Raw genomic sequence first — 14,335 nt, forward strand, 5'->3', positions numbered from 1 at the left:
GGAATAAACATGACAAGGACTAAAGGCACTTAAAACTTTTAATCTCTTGATTTGTCTACACTTGGAAAATTTGGGGGCCCCTGGGTGGCTCAGATGCTTAAGCATCTGCCTTCGGCTCAGGTCATGATCTCAGGGTCCTGGGATGGAGCCCCATGTCAGCATCCCTGCTCAGCAGCAAGTCTGCTTCTCTCTCCTGATTCCTTCTCTCGCTCTCTCTCCTCTCAAATAAATAAATTAAAATCTTAAAAAAAAAAAAACTTTCAAAACGATCCAGAGATCAAACAAAACTAAGCTTTCTCTTGTTGCTACTCTTGTTATTTTAAGAGCTGCTGATAACCAGCTTTTCCTTTCCCAGCCATAAATGATTTGCTTTTGTGCAGATTCGTCTACCTGGAGCTCCCAGCAGCTGCTAAGACCCCTTGCACCAGGTTTCGCTGGTGGCAGCCTGTGTTCTCGGGGGAGGGCTACGACCAGTGGGCAGTCGATGATATCATCATCCTGTCAGAGAAGCAAAAGCAGGTCATCCCGATTGTGAACCCAACTTTACCTCAGGTATCTTTCTTATGTCTGAGCTCCAAGAAGACAGGATTGTGAGAGTAGATGGGATTAAAGAACTTCTCACTTCCCCCAGAGATTCAGTGCTTGACCCTTGAATCTAAGTTTTATAAGTAAAGTAAATTTTCAGTGTCCGTACTTACTTTTCTGGTTTGCTCTTAATTGTTCTATTATCCCTCTATGCTGCCAGTTCGCAGATTATATAGATAAATAGATAGATAAATAGGAAGAAAGAAAGGAAGGGAGGGAAGGAAAGGGAGGGAGGGAAAGACTGGAAAGTCTGGCCAAGACATCAAGCAAGATTATTACTGTGTTTATAAAATTAGATACACAGAGACAAAATATTTTCAGTTGTTAAATCCTCAGGGAAAAAGTTCTGTGGCAGTAAAAAATAATAATAATAATATAGAGATTCTGCTGTATTTTTCTGGAAATACAAATGGTACCTGCATATCATGAACTGAAAATTTCTTTCTTGTTTTCAAAGCTATCCAGTTGTCTTTCTGCCTTGTCTATATTGTTCCTCTTAGAACTTTTATGAGAAGCCGGCTTTTGATTACCCAATGAATCAGATGAGTGTGTGGTTGATGTTGGCTAATGAAGGAATGGTTAAAAATGAGACTTTCTGCTCTGCCACACCATCAGCCATGGTATTTGGAAAATCAGACGGGGATCGATTTGCCGTAACTCGAGATTTGACTTTGAAACCTGGATATGTGCTACAGTTCAAGGTATTTATGCATAGGTCTCTTCCCAGGGCGGGTCAAAGAACAGGACATCTTCCAGACTCTTAGGTGAAATCGAAAGGATACAAATCTTTCCAACTCTCTGAAGGAAGGGACCCACCTGAACAGAGGTTCAACAGTCTTAGAATAGCAGAGCTCCCGAGTTAGCACTACCCACAAGGAGAAAAGCTGGTCAGTTTGAAAACTGACTTTTAGATTTTCAGTCTGATTGTGACTTAATGAATCCCATGCTTCTGAATGGTAAGAGAGAAGTTCTCTTTTTCAGTTTGAGTTTTTGGACTTAGGAGTTATTTTGTGGTTTTACTACAGGACTTTCAAACAATTGCCCTTCCTTTGATTTAGTAACGCTTTACCATAATTACGACCGTTCTCTTAAAAGCTTGCTGTTTTTCAGCACTGTGATCACATGTCAACATGTATAACAAGTATTTACTTTGACAAGCTCTTTTTTTCAGAAGCCTAATCAAAATTTCATTTTGTTTATAATAAAATCCCATCGGTGAACTCTGGGGTCGAAAATAATGCAGTTTTAATGAGCCAGCACAACTACGTGATCTTTACGTAATGACAGGATGGAGATGCTAAATAATTTACAAATGGAATTACTAAAGAGATCAGATGTTTATAGGCAGCTCTTCAAATATAATTTCCACAGGTCTGTAAACAAGGAAGTTAGTCATAAATAAAACGATTAGTGAAATGTTATCCTTCCTTGTTTAGAGTCTGACGCTGAACTACAGTGAAAAAACCATCAATAGCAGTATGTGCCTCGGTATTCATTTGTTGGTACCGCCTTAAAATGGTAACAGGATAATAGAAATAGCGAATACGTTGGCTGGAATACTGTGCTGTTTCTCACCTTATACCTTCTTGATTTAATTAGTCACAAAATCATGATAGTGTAGGTGTTAAAGTCTGCAAGTTGGTATTCTGGTGTTTAAAAAATCTAAGTCAAGAAAACATTATTAAATGTTCCAAGTACTTAACCAGTAAGAATACACAATGTGTGAGAAAAATCTCAATTCTCAAATCACACCAGAAGAAAACTTCTGATTGTGGCCATTAGTTGATAGTAGATATGTATTATGGTTCACTTGGGAATTAATGATGAATGTCTATTTAGAATCTGTGACAAGAACTTGGTGTCATTTGTACACAATGCTGGTACGTTTTTTTGTAACGCATGCCATTTGTCAAACACTAGTTGCTAGGAGTATAGACATGAAAAATATGGCCCTAGCCTTCAAGGAGCTCAGAAACTAGCGAGTGAGCCAGAAAAAAGAATAGTCATTATCACAGGAGTATTGTAGTAGAAATAGACCCTGGATCCTATGAGAGTACCTGGCATGGTGCCTGGCAGGTGCTCCAGAAACAACTGTTCGATGGGTGGATGGTTGGATGGATGGTTGGATGGTTGGATGGTTGGATGGATGGATGGATTGAAATGGAAAGTCTCCAGAAATACAGATTTAGCCCGATGAACAACAGAGGGGGAAGAATTCCAGTTAGAGGGAACAAAATGTGCAAATATATGAAAATACATGAAAGTGCAAATAGATAATTGGGAAACTTTCAGGAGCCTGGAGTATGTGCCATAGAGGTAAGAGAGAAAGTTGATCCAAATTGGCTTTATATGATACGCTAAGGCACTTGGACAATAACCCAAGAGCAATGAGTCATGGGAGATTTTTCATCCATTAAGTGCAAGAATCAGACCTGTTTTAGAGATATCATCCTGGCAGCAGTATGGGTGTTGACTTACCAAGAGGAGAAGCTGTAATCAACAAGTACATTTATTCATTGATTCGGCAAATATTTATAAAGCCTTTACTATGCACCAGGCTCTGTTGTAGGCTATGAAAATAAATAGGAATAGAGAGCAAGAACTACTATTTTATAAAGGGTGGTCAGGTCCCCTAACTAATAAAATGACTTTTAAACTAAACCTGTAAAAGTTAAAAGGGTGATGGGATGCCTGGGTGGCTCAGTTGTTCAACATCTGCCTTCGGCTCAGGTCATGAACCCGGGGTCCTGGGATGGAGCCTCACGTCAGGCTCCCTGCTCAGTGAGGAGCCTGCTTCTCCCTCTCCCACTACCCCTGCTTGTATTCCCTCTCTTGCTGTCTCTGTCTGTCAAATAAATAATAAAAATCTTAATAGAAAAATTTTTAAAAATAAAAGTTAAAAGGGTGATTCATGCAGCTGTCTGGGAAAGCACATTCCAGGCACAGGGAACAAAAAGTACAGAGGCTTTGAATCTGTAGTGTGCTTGGAAAATTTCAGAAAATCACAAGGGCCCCATTGTGACTAGAGCGCAAAGATACAGAACGAGGGAACAGGTAGCACAAAGTAGATCAGACTTGGGCTTCTACTCTGAGTAAAATGGCTGGCAGGAGAGTGACATACTGTGACTGGGGCTTTTAAGGCCTCTAGTGACAGTGTTGGGAGTGCAGTGACAGAGGCAAGGGCAGAGCTATGGCAGTGATCCAGGTAGAAGATAAAGAAGATGGTGTGGGAGTGGAGGAGGCGGAGAGAGGTGCTCCGACTGTGGAATATACTCTGAGCAAAGAAAGGATGCTAGAGTAGGCATCAGAGGAAGGGATGAGGAGGCCAGATTAAGGCGTTGCGTGGGATTATAACAATAAGGAAATGGATCTGAGAGATGTTAAAGGGCCACAGTCAACATGTTCTCTGGTGAGCTGTTGGATGATAGAATGAAGTTGAGAATGACTCCCACGCTACTGGCTCCAGTCGCTGAAATTAGAGATACAGTCAGAGGAAGGATTTGTGTGAGGGTGGCAGGTGATGAGAGCAGACTTGGACCTGCGGAACGAGGGGTGACTGGGGACCACTGAAGGGGAAATTCTTAGGAATCAGTTATGGACATTTCCAGAGAGCTGGAGAGGGTCCCGGTCTGGGAGTTACAGATATTCAGAAGGGTTTTGAAATAATGATTGTGAGTGAGATTTGGGAGCATGTATAGACTCAAAAGATTCTAAGAAAGCCAAGAATTGAATACTAGAAAACACTGACAGTTAAGAGGCAGGCTAAATGCTCAATTAAAAAAGGCAAAGACTTGTCAAGGACTGACGGTTCCTGAGATTTGCCTACTTTAGAAACAACAGCAGTCATAAGAGGTCTATGAGAAAAAGCTGACTGTGTGTGTCTGTTGTAATTACTGTCAGCACACACCAACCGAAAGCTATGCTTACTTATGCGTAAAAAGGAATTTGTGTTAGACGAGTTTAATCACGCGTCGGAGATTGTCAAGTCTTTGCTTATATTGTTGACATTGAACTATATAAACTTAGATAAACGTATCACAATAAAATTTCTACAAACCCAGTTACAAACCCTTCTGAGAGATGCTTTCTAGCTGTGAGTATGGGAATAAGGAAAATAGAGAATCTTCTTTTGATAGACTGGATCAAGCTGCCGGTAGTCACAGGGATGCACTGGTTGATCTCTTGAGCTCTGGGCCAATATTATTTGCCTACGGCCCTTGACTTGGACCTGATCCTTTATTCTCCAGCCATTATCATCATGTTCCTTTGAGTGCTTACTTTAGTGTTTTCTTCCTATAAAATTTGACGTTCTTATCTATAGTCTAAACAATAAAATTCTATGGTGGCTCCCACCAACAAATGAAATAAGATATGAATAGGTTATTCATATGAGATGGCAGATGATTAAATAAATACCAGGAAAAGAGCTTGACATTTGTAATTACCAAAAAATGTCAACGAAAACAGTAAAAAAAATCATTTATACATTAACCAATTTAGAAAGAAACTGTTTTAAACTCGAATAATTATTCAAAGGTGTGGTAAAACTGATTCATTTGAACCCAACTGATTAAAAATGAACACATATAAATAAAAAATTTTAAGTGTTTCTACATTTTCACTCAGTGATACTATTGCCAGAAATTTATCTGGTGATAACAGATCAACTGAAGAAAAAAATATACATTCTTTGCAATGCTACATATAATAATAAAATAACAGGTTAAATAGAAAGTAGAAGGAAAGTTCTAGATGTGTGATAACTTCAACTATATGACCAAAATACATACTTCTTTCTAAAATTTAGAAGAGAAAATAGAAAAAATAAAAACACTTATGCTAGGGCATTCGGATTTAAGTTGCTTTTCTTTTCTTTTTTTTTTTTCCAAATTTTTTTCACATTGTTAATTCTATGATGACATTCCACTATATGAGTACACAGAACAATAGTAGTTTTATTTCTGGATCATTTTGGGGTTTTGATGCAGTGGCAAAAACTTAGCTCTTTGATCTAAGTTGGCAATGATTTCTTACTGAGTTTTGGCAAGAAAATAGAGTAAAGATGCTTATTCCACTGAAAGCAGGGAGGATAGCCCTCTCTTCAGGTAACCTTCTTGTCCTGAAGAGGACAGCTCTTCATCTTCTGCTCGCCTCTGTTTACATGCCTGGAATAAGAGAAGAAAACCATTTCTTGGCTTCTTGGATTTTATCCCTGGCTCTAACATCATAGATAGCACGCTTCCATTTTCGCACCTGAAATCCACAAATGGCAACTGGCCGAGCATTTTGTAAAAAGCATCTCTTGGTCACCTAAAGATTTCTAGAACCCGTGGAAGGGTCTTTGTTGGAATTGAGCTGAAAGTCCTATCATTGTCAATATAAGGCAGACTCCGTAGCGAGAGCCTTGTCTGCTGTAGCACCTAATGTGTTGAGTGCTAACTTGGAACCAAAACCTTGTCTAATCCTGTCTTTCCTTTTGACAGCTAAACATAGGCTGTGCCAGTCAGTTCAGCAGTGCCGCCCCGGTTCTTCTTCAGTACTCTCATGATGCGGGCATGTCCTGGTTTCTGGTGAAAGAAGGCTGTTACCCAGCTTCTGCCGGCAAAGGATGTGAAGGCAACTCCAGAGAACTAAGTGAGCCCACCGTGTATCACACGGGGGACTTTGAGGAATGGACGAGAATCACCATTGTCATTCCAAGGTCTCTTGCATCCAGGTAAAGTGACCATTCTTATTACATGCCGTAGGCATTCTTTCTTGGGAGCAGACATTTATCTCAATATCATCATTTCAGTAGCCTACAAGAGTTTATCAAGGCTAGCTATATCTAGTCACTAAAGGACTCGTGAGGAAAAGAGCCCTGGGGCAAAATTCCCAATGTCAGGGTGTGTGCATAGGTGCCTGTGCGCATACAGCCCTGCGTGCTTGGCAGACAAACTCACTCATTGATTCATCCACTCAACAGATATTTAGTGAGCACCATTCTGGGCATTGGGAGTGCAGCAGTGAACAAAAGATGTTAAAGTCTGAGAGAGTCGCAAGTCATTATAATCTCTGACTTTGACTTTCTAGAGATTTTGGATAATTTAATGCCTCCCTGTGTGGACAATTTGAGATATCTTATAATATAAAAGATCCCTTTAAGTGACTATTAAAATAATAGAAATATTAAAAATCAATTGACAGAGAAATGAGATAAATGGATAAAAAAACTTGATGTGAATTAGTTTCATTAATAGGGCAATAAATTTAACCCAGTTTTCTAGCAGCTAGGACAAAGAGAGAAAATGCAGGGTCATTTAGTTCTCACGTTTTGGTAAAAAGAAAAAAATAGATTCTGATTTTTAAGAAAAAAGATACAATTTTTTTTTCCATTCTCAGTATTCTAGAATAAATGTATAGCATGCATAGGTATCCTTAAGCCAAATAAACTAGCTAACACAGAGACCAGGATTTTTAACTCTATCATTTTATGAAAGATAAAGAAACATTCTTCAAGTGGACACTTCTTAATTGAATCCCAGATGTAGCATTAAATTGTGACTAAGTCAAAGCATTTCTGCAAAGCCTAGATGATATAAATCTACTTGTACAGCTTTCTGGTCACGGCTTAATATATGCTTGGAATATTCATTAGTGCCATTCAGCAATATTTCCAGCTTGCTTCCTTCCTGGAATATAGAAGGATTTATATTTTCCTCACACCTTTTAAAGTTTGACATGGCCTAATAAAACGTAAATGGAAATGAAATGTGTGATTTTTGAGAGCCCATGTGCATTTTGCCGTGTTCTCTGCCTCCTGAAAGCATATTTGGAGATGTAATTTTCATCAGTCTGGGTCCCTATCTACAACAAGCAGACTTCCTTGCTGACCTACAGTGAACATACTTGCATAAGCAAGAAATAAACTTTTGTTGAGTTAAGCCACTGAGATTGGGGATAGTTTGTCATCAAGGACTGATCTCATCCTGACTGATACAGTGGTAAAAGCTTAGCAAGCTAGAGGACTGCTTTATTCATAAACTTCTTCCATTCCAGCCATTCTGGATGTGACATTGTTCACTGAATTGATCACCAAACTAACTGTGCATCATCTAGCTGGAGAAGCTGGTTATGTTCTCTCCCTCCCTCATACTTAGGTGTGCATCTCTCAAAAATTACGCCACACACTTTGGTAGACAAACTTCCCAGATCGGGAGAGAACTTGTTTAGTCAAGGATGTACAAGTTTCTGGGTTAATCTACTAAATGTTGAAGACTAATCTTTAAATACCAGTTATTCCCAGGAAAGAGTTTGTTAGTTGGTGGATCTAAGTCCACTTGTAAGTAATTTTTCGTCTTTATATCCCAGTGTTCTTTGTAGTATCTTAAAGAGAGACTCAGATGATCTGAAGTATGGTGGCAATGTTGCTGGGTTGGCCTTCTTTGGTGAAATGTAAGAATTTGACTTGCAGTGTGCTTTAGGTAGGATACAGGTCCAGCTACTCTAATGGAGAAACAGGTACAAATGCTTAACAAGGCTTCAACCAGATAGAAACTCTTTCTCCTGTCACAGTCCACAGGGGAGTGGTTCAGAGCCGACAGGGTGGTCTGCCGTTCTGAGCGCAACACTCTCATCTCCGGCTCCAAGGCAGCCATTCCAGATATCATCTCTTAACCAGAGGAAGGAAAAAGGAGGCAGGGGTGCATAGATACTTTTTTTTTTTAATTTTAAGATTGAGTTTAGTTGTTTGTTTGTTTGTTTGTTTATTAAAGATTTTATTTATTTGACAGAGAGAAATCACAAGTAGGCAGAGAGGCAGGCAGAGAGAGAGGAGGAAGCAGGCTCCCCAGCGAGCAGAGAGCCTGATGTGGGGCTCGATCCCAGGACCCTGGGATCATGACTTAAGCTGAAGGCAGAGGCTTTAACCCACTGAGCCACCCAGGCGCCCCAAGTTTATTTTATTTATTTTAGAGAGAGAAAGAATGAGCTCAAGCAGGGGAAGGAGCAGTGGGGGAGGCAGGGAGGGAGAGAGTATCCCAGACAGACTCTCCGCTAAGTGCTGAGCCTGACTCAGGGCTAGAGGTCACAACTCTGAGATCACGACCCCGAGATCATGACCTGAGCCAAAAGCAAGAGTTGGATGCTTAACTGGCTGTGCCACCAAGGCACCCAGATACGTCACTTTTCAAAAAATCATCCTTACTCCTTGTTTATATTACCAAGTACAGCCTAGGATGATATATGTACAGTTATCTATTGCTATGCCACCGGTCTCTCCAAATCTTGTCTCTCCAAAAGCAACAAGTGATTGACTTTCTTGTGGTTTTGTGGGTTATCTGGGTGGTCCTGCCACAGCTCTGTCTGGGCTCCATCATAGAACTGTATTTAGTCAGTGGGTTAATTAGTGTTTGGGCCCAGCAGGACCTTTCTCTCTGTGTCGTCTTCAGCCCAGTATTTTTCACAGTTGGTATTTCTAGAGTTCCAAGAAAACAGAAGTAAAAGTATCTTATTTGCCACATGTTATTGGTCAAAGCAAGTCACAAGACCACTCTAGATTCAGAATGTGGGAAAACAGACTCCCCTTTCTGACAAGAAGTACAGAAAAGTCAGACTACCAAGGAACATATCCATGAGGAGATGTTTGTGATTCACTGGGGGGCATTATTGTCACAATCTATGATAATCTGTCCTACCTCCAGTTAGTCACATCTCCCACAGCCAGATACATTCAATTCACTCTTCTCCCAAGACCTGCCAAGTGTCATCCCATCACAGCATCAGGCACTAAGTCACTGATCTCATGATCTCTATCCAGTCAGACTATGGCCTGGATATGGTTTCTCATGATCTAGAGGCCTATGAACTAAAAAAGACGATTATCCATATCCAACATACAGTGGTGAGACATTGACAGGCTAATGACAATAGATACTTCCACTCAAAAAAAGTTGAGGGGTGGGGAATAGGAAATGCAAAAGCCACTGGCCTGTAGGAATACTAAAAGCCATTAAGATACTTATTATTAGGGCACCTGGGTGGCTCAGTTGGTTGGGCCACTGCCTTTGGCTCAGGTCATGATCCCGGAGTCCCAGGATCGAGTCCCGCATCGGGGTCCCAGCTCCATGGGGAGTCTGCTTCTCCCCTCTCATGCGCACGCGCTCTCTCTCTCTCTCTCTCTCTCTCTCAAATAAATAAATAAAATATTCTTTTAAAAAAGATACTTGTTATTAGGACACCCCCCTGCATGAGCAATGTCCAGGACAAGAATGTTGCCTTGATTAAATTCTACTCCTTAGGAGGGGTTCCCTAACCTCTTGTTCTTCCCAGCTATTACCTCTGCTTTGTAGGGTTCACCCTCTGAGGCGTCTTTCCTTTGCCATGAGAATTTATCTGTGTTGGTACCCTCATAGCCATCTCATTCTTCTTTCTGCTCATTGCAAGCTGGGCACAGAGCAGTGCAGCCGTCTAATCCTCACCAAGATGACTGCCTTCCTCCCCCGATGCTTTTCTGAAACTTTGGCCCAACTACAGCTCTTCCATATAGATAGTGCAGCATGCCTTGAAGCTGGGGCTCAGCATGGGGTGTATATTTCCTGCAATGACTAGAATATCAGGGAACTACAAGACATCGCTATGAAAGTAGTGGTAAAGCTATATATGAGAACTAAAAGGTTTTCCTTAATATCACAAAGTGAGCCAATATTTTGAGGCTCCCAATGTATCCGTATTGTCTTGGACCTCAGCCCTGGGAAGAAGAAATAGTCTTCATTAGAGTCCAGCTTCCTGGCTGATTTGAACACCATCCAGCCAGCTGGCTAATGGCATCCGTGACAAAGAGCTCTCTACTGAAGAGTAGTAAATATGTTTCCACTTTAAGAGCGGTTGTTGTTTCTTCTGCAATATGTTCAGCTCCGCTATCTCCAAATGCAGTGTTGGAAAGCTGAGAATTCTAAGTGTGAAAATTGTTAAAATTGGGAGCTATTTTGCCATGAGGCAGCGTGCTTATAATAGTTACTAGAACATTACTCTCTCACAAACAATTCTAAGGTGGTTTTCTCAAAGGAGCATTCTGTCCTCATACTCATTACCTTAGTTCTTACCTTCAAAGGAGAGACTTCGGTGGCTGTAGATATAAGCTGGTGTATCCCTGACACCATCGGGTCAGCAACATCCCGACAATACAATATGTCCTGTCACGCAGCCTGCTTTAGGTTCCCTGTGCAGAATGCAAAATGTTGGTATCTCCAGGGACAGGGGTGGGGGGCATAGTAGGAGAGAATGTACTAGAAACACAGTTGTTTAGCGTTCGGCAGAATATTTCCTCCATGGCCACCATCACCTATGCACCTCTGCACAAGACAAGCAGGTTCACGGGAATCTTCTTGGTTGGAGAGGCCGGTACAACAGCGCTCTCAGGTGTGGTGGTGGAAGGGGAAGGTATAGAAATCTATTCTCCTGGTCACTCAGGCATCCTGTGAACAAAAGTAATTGGGAAAGGAGTCAGAGATGGAGTCTTATCTTCTAAAACTTTTTCCTCATCTGTGAAAACAAGACAAAGGGGAAGTTTTGTTCAATGATTTGAATGGTCAAGCCACACTGATGTTTATATCTAGTAAAATTATATAAAATTAAACTGGTCTTTTCCCCAATCCTCATCTCCTTCAATCCTTCCCAGACCTTCCTGACTGTCAGGTCAAAGATGCTCTTCTAGTATTATGTCCTTCTCAATCACAGTAGTAAACAGGCTTGCACATGGACATTTCTTTGTTTGGGGTTTGACTAATGTGTTTCCTTGCTTGAATTCAGGCTTCGCGATGGCCAGAACCGTTCTGGGTTTTGCTTCCCATCCTACACCTAGCCCTAGCACTGTGCCTGGCGTGCCAGAGGCACTTCGTAAATGCCAGTTGAATGAAGGGATCCTGAGTGAGGAATAAGGACCAACAGTAGGTGATGACCTACAGTGAAGATACCTGCCTTTTTAAAATATGTTTTCCAAAATAAATTCAGTGCTGTTCAGCAAAAAATCATTCTTCTGCATTCTGCTGTATCTCCCTGAAAAGGCACAGATAGCACGTGCACACATGGGCACACACACATTAATAGCATTAATAATTTTAAGACTTCATCTCTTCTACTTTAAAAAGGACAAACTATATGGAATCTAGACATGCTTATTAGCTTAACTTTGGCCCACTTGTTGTTGTTGTTGCTATAGCCTAAAAATTACATGTTATTTCATGTTTAAGAAAATTAAATAAAGGTAAGATACCCTTGAGGCCTGGTTCTGCACACGGGAATGGATAACAGGCTCATTCTGGTTCCTGCAGCTAGATTCAGTTGGAGGTTCATTCTGTGAGTGGACAGCATAATACTTTGCTTGTCTTTGACTAGCCTTCTCCATTGTTCCACCGTACTATTCCTGTGTGGAGTATCAGTACCCAGAAAAGAACTAGTCCAAGGATAAAAGTTATTCAGTCTTCAGTTGACAAAGCCATTCCAGTAGTGAGCAGCAAATGTCCTAATGTAGAGAGAATGATGAATTCACGGTGCTGAGTCAGGAAATTCTCTGCATGCCAGGTCTCTTGTAACATAGTGTTTAAATTAGGAGCATGTAGGATCCCAAGCACAGTAGATTTTTGCTGTATAAGAAGAGGTTTTCAAGCAAAGATTCAGAAACAGTTTGATGAAAAGTATCCTATTATAAAAAATAGCTCTTAGGCAAGGAATTAGAAGACATTTCAAGAAACAGGCATGATAACTTTAACCATCAGAAACCACCTGTTTCTTCAGGGAAGAAGTCAAGCACCCGCCTCACTTTGGCCTACTTCTTCTGATGGTCTCACCATGTCTACAGTTTTTTTTAGTGAATCTCTTACTAGTTCTTCCTCTTATTCCAGCAACCCTGAGTTTCTGAATTATTTGTGCTCAATTCCAAAACAGTGCAAGGGAGAGTAGGACAGGCAGCAGTAGGCATCAGGAACCAGACATAACTGGGAAAAATTTAAATGAAGCAAAAGTTGCCTATGTCATGATGGGTGAAAACTTTCTTGTTTTGATTTGCACCTACTAACTAAAAACCATCTAGGGGCGCCTGGGTAGCTCAGTCATTAAGCGTCTGCCTTCATTGCAGATCATGATCCCAGGGTCCTGGGATTTAGCTCCACATCGGCTCCCTGATCAGCAGGAGGCATACTTCTCCTTCTCGCATTCCCCTTGCATGTGTTCCGCTTCTCACTGTCTCTCTCTGTGTCAAACAAATAAATAAAATCGTAAAAAACAAACAAACAAAAAAAAAACAAAAACCTAAAAACATCTAGCAGAGATTAAAAGGTTGTACTTCTTTAGGTACAATCTCTTGCCCTTTTACTTTGAAACATGGGCTCTCAGCTAGGAGAGCTGTTCTTTTTTTCTTTATTTAAAAATAGATTCCTTAATGCTCAGCTCCTGAGGTCTTTCACATTCTCAAATATCTAACCGCAAACTCTGCTTCTTGGGTCTATAGGAGCCTTAGACTTGGGGGTGCCTCCTTGGTCCGACCAGACCAGATCCTGATTCTTTCATTGTTATGAAAATTATAGGGACCTCAAAAAACAGAGATGAGTCAAAGGGTTTCACTTGCTCTTCTTCCACTATCAAATTACCAAAGCTTCTAGAATTCTACTTAAAAGTGGGATTCTTCAACCTTCTGAAAGCTTCTGGGCCTCAACCAGAGCGCACTTCTCTCATGAAGTAGGGCAGTTGATAGAGATACTCTCATCTGATCCAAATGGGAGAACTTAGGGTAGAGGAAAGTTGAAGATGTGTTCACCTTCTTAATGCTGACAAATGTATGCTAAGACTTGCATTAATGAGTGATTAGTCTCTGAATACTTGAACCTAATAAAAAATATTGTGGGTCACATTTCACAAATTTGCCGGGAGTAGGTAACTTAGAATAATGAAGAAGAAAAATCCAGGTTTATGGTTCTGGTTGCCAAGTAATCAAAGCTATTTGAAGAGCTAGAAAGAAATGCATTCTGACTCTGCCATATTATTTCCACAATAATGGAGAGGAGAAGGAACCAACTTTGTCTATAGTTTTCTCAAGCAGTCTTCATTAATCTTTAAGATTCTTTACCCTTGTTCACAAAGAAACTGGATTCACTCAAAAGTCTATAAATACTGGCAGTGAAATTAATTGGACTCCAGATAACCTAATCCATCTTCCTTCCTTGTCAGTAGAACTGAGAAGGAAGAGGTGTTTTCCTGGTGTGACATTATAGATGTGCACAGGTTTCCATATATTTGAGAAGAAAGAGATATGCTGAGAAGATCACAAAGACTGGAGAGCAACTGAGACCAGTGTTAGTCTGGCAGCCTCAAGACTGTTGTGGGGGAAGAGGTACTGGGTAGCAGCCCAGCCCACTGGTGTTCCAAGGTTTGAAGCACTGGGACCAGGTCCCTCTTTTGTTCATTGGCAGTCACCAGTATTGGCAGCCTAGCTGGTTGCTAAGAGCTAGTAGAATGAGCAGTCTTAGGGATTTGAAGTTGAGAGGTGAAGAGGAAGGCAACAGGTGGGAGGAGCGCGATCAGTACAAACTTAACTCTTTCCTGCCAGGATCATGTCAGGGGCAAATAGCCGGAGTCCCTTTATGTGTCCCAACAAAGAACATTCTATCTGATTATCTCAGAAATTCCTAAATAGCCTCTTCTAGAAATGCCCATAAAATCAATGCAATGAAAGAGTAATATATTAATTATGCAAAAGGAATACCTTTCTGGGTTTTAT

At 40.8% G+C, this 14,335-nt stretch overlaps 1 protein-coding gene across 1 annotated transcript in view; it reads left to right on the top strand.

Moving 5' to 3' along the window:
* RELN (reelin) overlaps positions 1–14,335 on the top strand; it is a gene marked incomplete at its 5' end in the record, with an annotated part of 495,436 nt that overhangs the window by 385,448 nt on the left and 95,653 nt on the right. The window contains 3 exons of the mRNA XM_080818970.1: positions 381–552; positions 1,086–1,286; positions 6,069–6,301. Of these exons, the coding sequence (XP_080675096.1) occupies positions 381–552; positions 1,086–1,286; positions 6,069–6,301 (606 nt within the window). The remainder of the gene's footprint in view (positions 1–380; positions 553–1,085; positions 1,287–6,068; positions 6,302–14,335) is intronic.

This window comes from Martes martes, assembly GCF_963455335.1.
Source record: "Martes martes genome assembly, chromosome: 11".
NCBI lineage: Eukaryota > Metazoa > Chordata > Mammalia > Carnivora > Mustelidae > Martes > Martes martes.